The sequence below is a fragment of the Ylistrum balloti genome, unplaced genomic scaffold (genome assembly GCF_031769215.1).
Source record: "Ylistrum balloti isolate Yb309-2 unplaced genomic scaffold, AGI_CSIRO_Ybal_v1 Utg369796, whole genome shotgun sequence".
NCBI lineage: Eukaryota > Metazoa > Mollusca > Bivalvia > Pectinida > Pectinidae > Ylistrum > Ylistrum balloti.
This window is the reverse complement of record NW_026781976.1, coordinates 210815-221392: the sequence shown is the minus strand read 5'-3', so window position 1 is coordinate 221392 and position 10578 is coordinate 210815. Positions and strand designations below refer to the sequence as shown.

At 38.8% G+C, this 10578-nt stretch overlaps 1 protein-coding gene across 1 annotated transcript; it reads left to right on the top strand.

Annotated features, from left to right (window-relative positions):
• Positions 1–1140: 1140 nt before the first annotated feature.
• LOC132544388 (uncharacterized PPE family protein PPE62-like) lies at positions 1141–2211 on the top strand. The gene has a single exon (XM_060207972.1). It carries the CDS (start codon positions 1141–1143, stop codon positions 2209–2211), a length of 1071 nt encoding a protein of 356 aa, XP_060063955.1.
• Positions 2212–10578: the final 8367 nt, after the last annotated feature.

The window sequence follows — 10578 nt, the reverse complement described above, 5'->3', positions numbered from 1 at the left end:
AGATAAGGAGTAAATCGCCGTATATCGCTCGTAAATATTGTTACATTTGATACCACAGCGTAGAAAAATAGACGGATACATTTTATTACTCCGATGTGGAATGCATCAAGACATTTGTTTTTGCCGATCAAATCTAACGTGTTTTTATTGGCGTAGTCTGAGACGTTGCATGCTAGTTTCAGTCCTTAGATATAGTACAATGACATGTCGTAACACCACTAAAACCCTGTGTCAGATTACACTCTAATATATCCCAACTCCCTTATCACAGCACCAATTTATAACAAGATGCCATGGTGTTAAAATATTGGTACAGATTACAAGAACCTATCACCTCAATCTCAGCGTGTCAGTAAAAGTCAAGGTCATATCACAAGGTCATAAGTCGATGCATATGCACGAACCTTGTAGGTTGTCAGGATTACAAGTTGTATAAGGGATTAATACTTTACAAGCAAATCTTTAGCACATTTAAAATAGATGTGCAATCGCCTCAGCTACGGCTATGTAATATACTACAGTCATGTATATCTGTCAATCAAGTTTATCCGACTGTAACGCAACTGTATCTATCTGCCAATCAAATGTATTCACCTGTCAATCAAGTGTTTCCAACAGTCTGTTAAGTGTGTCCTTCTGTCGACCAAGTTTTTCCTTCTGTCAATCAAATGAGCCTTGTCAACCAAAAATATCCAAGTGTCAATAGGCTGAAAGATCATTAATTCCTAAACAAAGAGACAAGTGAAGGGAAAGTCATGTGACCAAAACAAACAAACAATCCTCAATTCGTCAAACAATAAAATGAAAATAGCGAAGACGCGTAACATATATTGACGTGACCAAAGGGGCTAAGCTTTGTCAGACCAAATCACATTGTTGGACTCATGACGATCAATTAGTTTTACCGGACTAGGTGGATCTGGTCATGTGACCATTCCATGATGATACGAAACAGTCCATCATTATGAAACGAGATAAAAAAAAAGTAACAATGATATAATCGTTCTGAACCAATCAATATGATAAGACCATGTGACCACACCAGACGGAAGGACGGGACTATTTGAAACAAAAAAATCTGGAATTCTGGGATAGAAGTAAAACTACATAGTAGGACAGAGAACCACTAACTCTATCGACATGTCAAACGGCGGTCCAAAGAATACCACCACTAACTCTATCGACATGTCAAACGGCGGTCCATTGAATACCGCCACTCACTCTATCGACATGTCAAATGGCGGACCATTTAATACCACCACTCACTCTATCGACATGTCAAACGGCGGACCAAAGAATACCACCACTCTCTCTATCGACATGTCAAACGGCGGTCCATTGAATACCGCCACTCATTCTATCGACATGTCAAACGTCTGTCCATTTAATACCACCACCCACTCTATCGACATGTCAAACGGCGGTAAAAAAAATACCACCACTCACTCTATCGACATGTCAAACGGCGGTCCATTGAATACCGCCACTCATTCTATCGACATGTCAAACGTCTGTCCATTGAATACCACCATCCACTCTATCGACATGTCAAACGGCGGACCAAAGAAAACCACCAATCACTCTATCGACATGTCAAACGGCAGTCCATTGAATACCATCACTCACTCTATCGACATGTCAAACGGCGGTCCATTGAATACCATCACTCACTCTATCGATATGTCAAACGGCGGTCCATTGAATACCGCCACTCATTCTATCGACATGTCAAACGTCTGTCCATTGAATACCACCATCCACTCTATCGACATGTCAAACGGCGGACCAAAGAAAACCACCAATCACTCTATCGACATGTCAAACGGCAGTCCATTGAATACCATCACTCACTCTATCGACATGTCAAACGGCGGTCCATTGAATACCATCACTCACTCTATCGATATGTCAAACGGCGGTACATTGAATACCACCACTCACTCTATCGACATGTCAAACGGCGGTCCATTGAATACCACCACTCACTCTATCGACATGTCAAACGGCGGTCCATTGAATACCACCGCTCACTCTATCGACATGTCAAACGGCGGTACATTGCATACCACCATTCACTCTATCGACATGTCAAACGGCGGTACATTGAATGCCACCACTCACTCTATTGACATGTCAAACGACGGACCACTGAATACCACCACTCACTCTATCGACATGTCAAACGGCAGTACTTTGAATACCACCCTCTAACTCTATCGACATGTCAAATAGCGAACCAAAGAATACCACAACTCACTCTATCGACATGTCAAACGGCGGTCCATTGAATACCACCGCTCACTCTATCGACATGTCAAACGGCGGTACATTGAATACCACCACTCACTCTATCGTCATGTCAAACGACGGTCCATTGAATACCACCCTTTAACTCTATCGACATGTCAAACGACGGACCACTGAATACCACCACTCACTCTATCGACATGTTAAACGGCGGTCCATTGAATACCACCACTCACTCTATCGACATGTCAAACGGCGGTCCATTGAATACCACCAATCACTCTATCGACATGTCAAACGGCGGTCCATTGAAAACCACCAATCACTCTATCGACATGTCAAACGGCGGACCATTGAATACCACCACTCACTCTAACGACATGTCAAACGGCGGTCATTGAATACCACCCTCTTACTCTATTGACATGTCAAACGACGGACCACTGAATACCACCACTCACTCTATCGACATGTCAAACGGCAGTACTTTGAATACCACCCTCTAACTCTATCGACATGTCAAATAGCGGACCAAAGAATACCACAACTCACTCTATCGACATGTCAAACGGCGGTCCATTGAATACCACCACTCACTCTATCGACATGTCAAACGGCGGTACATTGAATACCACCACTCACTCTATCGACATGTCAAACGGCGGTCCATTGAATACCACCCTTTAACTCTATCGACATGTCAAACGGCGGACCACTGAATACCACCACTCACTCTATCGACATGTCAAACGGCGGTCCATTGAATACCGCCACTCACTCTATCGATATGTCAAACGGCGGTCAATTGAATACCACCAATCACTCTATCGACATGTCAAACGGCGGTCAATTGAATACCACCAATCACTCTATCGACATGTCAAACGGCGGTCCATTGAAAACCACCAATCACTCTATCGACATGTCAAACGGCGGTCATTGAATACCACCCTCTTACTCTATCGACATGTCAAACGGCAGTCCATTGAATACCGCACGCGAATGCTTACTTGTTATTCCTTTGAATATATGTTTCTGACGTTTTATAGTTGTAAGAAGTTTCATACGGAAACTTTGTACACGTATTAATATAACTTTCGGCTTGCTAGAAATTCTTTATATACCGGCGATATCCAGTGATGCATGGTCTCTTTGTCGACACACAGAACCGATTTTAGATAGAATTTTTCCAAGATTACTTAATGATAATTGTTTTATTTTGTGACACGTTCTGAATGGGGAAGTCAGAGTGTTAAAACACTGTTAATAAAGGTAATCTTAACGTTTCAACATAGAAACGATACGGTTAGGACTCGAATATCAAAATCCCTATAGAATTGGTATGTCCGTTATTATAGAAATGATTGTGTTATCACGAAACATTTCCTTGTTACCTCGTGATTATGTCATGTGTTCTCCGAAAGAGATGAAAAAGTGCTATAAAAAGTAAACATAACTTCCTGTTAATGCACGGGACCAGGAAGTTGATGCTTTGTAAAATAAATACTCGGTAGACCTCCCCAAGTGTCAGCCCTCCAAAGTGTAGAGTGAGATTGGTTGGTTGATTGGTTGGTTGGTGGGGTAGTTGGTTGATTGGTTGGTTGGTGGGGTAGTTGGTTGATTGGTTGGTTGGTGGGGTAGTTGGTTGATTGGTTGGTTGGTGGGGTAGTTGGTTGATTGGTTGGTTGGTGGGGTAGTTGGTTGATTGGTTGGTTGGTGGGGTAGTTGGTTGATTGGTTGGTTGGTGGGGTAGTTGGTTGATTGGTTGGTTGGTGGGGTAGTTGGTTGATTGGTTGGTTGGTGGGGTAGTTGGTTGATTGGTTGGTTGGTGGGGTAGTTGGTTGATTGGTTGGTTGGTGGGGTAGTTGGTTGATTGGTTGGTTGGTGGGGTAGTTGGGTAGTTGTTTAACTATTTGACGTTTCACCTCTTTTGGTCGCAACAGATACTTTCTACATAAGTAACAATACAAATTTAATGTTTATGCCATTGCATCACACGTTTGTTAAAATCCTAAACAATTAATCTTACACGAAAAAATGTTTCATTTTCGCTTAAATCAGAAAGAAATCATCATATCTGAAAATATTTCACGTTCCCTGAAATCACAACGTAATCATTATATCTCAAACGGTCACGCGTTCCCTGAAATCACAACCTAATCATTTTATATCAAACAGTCACGCGTTCCCTGAAATCACAACGTAATCATTATATCTTAAACAGTCATATGTTCCCTGAAATCACAACGTAATCATTATATCTCAAACAGTCACATGTTCCCTGAAATCACAACCTAATCATTATATATATCTCAAACATCACATGTTCCCTGAAATCACAACGTAATCATTATATCTCAAACAGTCACATGTTCCCTGAAATCACAACGTAATCATTATATCTCAAACAGTCATATGTTCCCTGAAATCACAACGTTATCATTATATCTCAAACAGTCACACATTCCCTAAAATCACAACGTTATCATTATATCTCAAACAGTCACATGTTCCCTGAAATCACAACGTAATCATTATATATATCTCAAACAGTCATATGTTCCCTACAATCACAACCTAATCATTATATATCAAACAGTCACATGTTCCCTGAAATCACAACGTAATCATTATATCTCAAACAGTCATATGTTCCCTGAAATCACAACGTAATCATTATATCTCAAACAGTCACATGTTCCCTGAAATCACAACCTAATCATTATATATATCTCAAACAGTCACATGTTCCCTAAAATCACAACGTAATCATTATATCTCAAACAGTCACACATTCCCTAAAATCACAACGTTATCATTATATCTCAAACAGTCACATGTTCCCTGAAATCACAACCTAATCATTATATATATCTCAAACAGTCACATGTTCCCTGAAATCACAACCTAATCATTATATATATCTCAAACAGTCACATGTTCCCTGAAATCACAACCTAATCATTATATATATCTCAAACAGTCACATGTTCCCTGAAATCACAACCTAATCATTATATATATCTCAAACAGTCACATGTTCCCTGAAATCACAACCTAATCATTATATCTCAAACAGTCACATGTTCCCTGAAATCACAACCTAATCATTATATATATCTCAAACAGTCACATGTTCCCTGAAATCACAACGTAATCATTATATCTCAAACAGTCACACATTCCCTAAAATCACAACGTTATCATTATATCTCAAACGGTCACATGTTCCCTGAAATCACAACCTAATCATTATATCTCAAACGGTCACACGTTCCCTGAAATCACAACGTAATCATTATATCTCAAACAGTCACATGTTCCCTGAAATCACAACGTAATCATTATATATATATCAAACAGTCATATGTTCCCTAAAATCACAACGTAATCATTATATCTCAAACAGTCACACGTTCCCTGAAATCACAACGTAATCATTATATCTCAAACAGTCACACGTTCCCTGAAATCACAACGTAATCATTATATCTCAAACAGTCACATGTTCCCTGAAATCACAACGTAATCATTATATATATCAAACAGTCACATGTTCCCTGAAATCACAACGTAATCATTATATCTCAAACAGTCACATGTTCCCTGAAATCACAACGTAATCATTATATCTCAAACAGTCACATGTTCCCTGAAATCACAACGTAATCATTATATATATCTCAAACAGACACATGTTCCCTGAAATCACAACCTAATCATTATATCTTAAACAGTCACATGTTCCCTGAAATCACAACGTAATCATTATATCTCAAACAGTCACACGTTCCCTGAAATCACAACGTAATCATTATATCTCAAACAGTCACATGTTCCCTGAAATCACAACGTAATCATTATATCTCAAACGGTCACACGTTCCCTGAAATCACAACGTAATCATTATATCTCAAACAGTCACACATTCCCTAAAATCACAACGTAATCATTATATCTCAAACAGTCACACGTTCCCTGAAATCACAACGTAATCATTATATCTCAAACAGTCACATGTTCCCTGAAATCACAACGTAATCATTATATATATCTCAAACAGACACATGTTCCCTGAAATCACAACGTAATCATTATATCTTAAACAGTCACATGTTCCCTGAAATCACAACGTAATCATTATATCTTAAACAGTCACATGTTCCCTGAAATCACAGCGTAATCATTATATCTCAAACAGTCACATGTTCCCTGAAATCACAACCTAATCATTATATCTCAAACAGTAACATGTTCCCTGAAATCACAACGTAATCATTATATCTCAAACAGTCATATGTTCCCTGAAATCACAACGTAATCATTATATCTCAAACAGTCATATGTTCCCTGAAATCACAACGTAATCATTATATCTCAAACAGTCATATGTTCCCTGAAATCACAACGTAATCATTATATCTCAAACAGTCACATGTTCCCTGAAATCACAACCTAATCATTATATATATCTCAAACAGTCACATGTTCCCTAAAATCACAACGTAATCATTATATCTCAAACGGTCACGCGTTCCCTGAAATCACAACGTAATCATTATATCTCAAACGGTCACGCGTTCCCTACAATCACAACCTAATCATTATATATCAAACGGTCACGCGTTCCCTACAATCACAACCTAATCATTATATCTCAAACAGTCACGCGTTCCCTACAATCACAACCTAATCATTATATATCAAACAGTCACATGTTCCCTGAAATCACAACGTAATCATCATATATATCTCAAACAGTCATATGTTCCCTACAATCACAACCTAATCATTATATATCAAACAGTCACGCGTTCCCTGAAATCACAACCTAATCATTATATATATCTCAAACAGTCACATGTTCCCTGAAATCACAACGTAATCATTATATCTCAAACAGTCATATGTTCCCTGAAATCACAACCTAATCATTATATCTCAATCGGTCACGCGTTCCCTGAAATCACAACGTAATCATTATATCTCAAGCAGTCACATGTTCCCTGAAATCACAACCTAATCATTATATCTCAATCGGTCACGCGTTCCCTGAAATCACAACCTAATCATTTTATATCAAACAGTCACGCGTTCCCTGAAATCACAACGTAATCATTATATCTTAAACAGTCATATGTTCCCTGAAAGCACAAACTGATAATTTTATATCAAACAGTCACGCGTTCCCTGAAATCACAACGTAATCATTATATCTTAAACAGTCATATGTTCCCTGAAATCACAACGTAATCATTATATCTCAAACAGTCACACGTTCCCTGAAAGCACAAACTGATAATTTTATATCAAACAGTCACACGTTCCCTGAAATCACAAACTAATCATTATATATCAAACAGTCACGCGTTCCCTACAATCACAACCTAATCATTATATCTCAAACAGTCACGCGTTCCCTACAATCACAACCTAATCATTATATATCAAACAGTCACATGTTCCCTGAAATCACAACGTAATCATTATATATATCTCAAACAGTCATATGTTCCCTACAATCACAACCTAATCATTATATATCAAACAGTCACGCGTTCCCTGAAATCACAACCTAATCATTATATATATCTCAAACAGTCACATGTTCCCTGAAATCACAACGTAATCATTATATCTCAAACAGTCACGCGTTCCCTGAAATCACAACCTAATCATTATATATATCTCAAACAGTCACATGTTCCCTGAAATCACAACGTAATCATTATATCTCAAACAGTCATATGTTCCCTGAAATCACAACCTAATCATTATATCTCAATCGGTCACGCGTTCCCTGAAATCACAACGTAATCATTATATCTCAAACAGTCACATGTTCCCTGAAATCACAACCTAATCATTATATCTCAATCGGTCACGCGTTCCCTGAAATCACAACCTAATCATTTTATATCAAACAGTCACGCGTTCCCTGAAATCACAACGTAATCATTATATCTTAAACAGTCATATGTTCCCTGAAAGCACAAACTGATAATTTTATATCAAACAGTCACGCGTTCCCTGAAATCACAACGTAATCATTATATCTTAAACAGTCATATGTTCCCTGAAATCACAACGTAATCATTATATCTCAAACAGTCACACGTTCCCTGAAAGCACAAACTGATAATTTTATATCAAACAGTCACACGTTCCCTGAAATCACAAACTAATCATTATATCTCAAACAGTCACACGTTCCCTGAAAGCACAAACTGATAATTTTATATCAAACAGTCACACGTTCCCTGAAATCACAAACTAAGCATTTTATATCAAACAGTCATATGTTCCCTGAAATCACAAACTAATCATTATATCTCAAACAGTCACACGTTCCCTGAAAGCACAAACTGATAATTTTATATCAAACAGTCACACGTTCCCTGAAATCACAAACTAAGCATTTTATATCAAAGAGTCATATGTTCCCTGAAATTATAAATAATTTTATATCAAAGAATCACACATTCCCTGAAATCACAAACACGTCATTTTATATCAAACAGTCACACGTTCCCTGAAATTACAAACCAATCGTTTAAAATCAAATTGCGTTCGGTTAAATAAAAGATATGTCTGTAGGTAGAATGACAACAAACAGTACCGGGACGGAATTGTGTTACCAGCTTGTCACTCAAACAAGATCCGCCAATGTCACCGGGTTTTCTGACAACACGACATATGTGTACTATTCAATGTTGCGAACAGTTGTGAAATATGTATTTTCCAATGCCCTTGATCAGCCTGTCGATCAGAGTTGATTTATACTTGGGACGTTTGAATAATTCCCATAGTAAGGAGATAACACACATCTCTCGATAAATTAATTCCGTGTACTTCAAAGGCTGTGAGATGGGAGATAACGCCCCGTCAGTAATATAGACCGGCCTGCATGATCGCTCCATGGCTTGCCTCGTCATTGCTTTCGTCCCCCGTGTTGCACGCTCATTCATTTTAAGTCACTCTAAGAGTGTGTCGTGACATAATTATATAATTAATTGTTGAAATAAGATTTTTAAAAAATCCAATCATCTTGATCTTTTCGGACTGGTAGCATTCCACCCGTTCCATTCATATATTGATATCTGCAGGCCGATAGTGGACCATAACACTAAATCTACCGTAATGGTGTGTTCGCTGTTTACCCGCGTCCACCTGTACACCATAAATCTCCAACGGGTCATAGATACGGTGATAATCACAAATAATTGTACAAACACATAATTAATGGTACATCGACCTTGCCTCAATGTGTTCAAAGCCTGGTACTGCCGCCCGTAATGGCGACCTTCTGTGGTTGTAACCTGGAAACCGCTCACACAAATCATCGTCAAATTAAATTTATTATTTCAAATTATCAAGTAGCAAGGTAGTAAGATACGAGAACCTCGTTCAGGTAAATTTATTACTTCCATGATTTTTTACGATAAAAATTATCAAGAAATTTCCTATTTAACGTTAAAATTATTCAAATTTAGAAGCAATTATTTTTCGCTATTGTTGAGAAAATGTATGTTGTCATGCCGCGTAGATCACGACAATGATTGACATCCGGGCGAAACATACAGTGTACTTAGATACGTATGAGACCAGTAAGCATTATCAATATACTCGGGGTGTATACCCGCGGTCGTGAACCAATCGACCTGTGGCGGTCCCGTATAGCTTACTGAATGGTCAATGGTCATGTAATATGTCCGCCTACATCATGCCAATAATGTAATTTGCTGTTAGAATGTTTAACCATAAGGCTTCGATTTTTATGATAACGGCTTCCTAGAGTGCGTGTTGATGAGAACTGGTAAGGTCAGTGGAAAGTTACCAGTCGGTTTGTCCAGGCTATGTGATAGAGTGGCCCCTTCGTCCTTTGCTGTTATTTTCATATCAAGCATTTACATTTTGGAGGCTGGACCTCAAGTTGGATTTTACAGTCCTTACTTTCGTTTTGTCCACTAGAGTTGCTTTGAAGCTGCATAGTGTGGCTTCCGACCTTCTTTACACTACTCTCCGTCATGGTTGCACTCATTAATACAAAGGTGCCTGCCGTTTTCAAAGTTTCGACGAACCTTGTCTGGCAGAGGAAAATGATAATTGTATAGCGGGGCGCAGTCCTGGCGGAGAGTAGCGTAACTATGGTCGGAGACTTGTCAATGTTCAAATGGTATAGCGCGACGCAGCCCTGGCTGAGAGTGGCGCAACTATGGTCGGAGACTTGTCAATGTTTAAATGGTATAGCGCGGCGCAATCCTGGCGGAGAGTGGCGTAACTATGGTCGGAGACTTGTCAATGATCAAATGGTATAGCGCGGCGCAGTCC

Coding starts and splice junctions, on each gene's coding strand:
- LOC132544388 (XM_060207972.1), top strand. CDS start 1,141: ATGTCAAACGGCGGTCCAAAGAATACCACCACTAACTCTATCGACATG.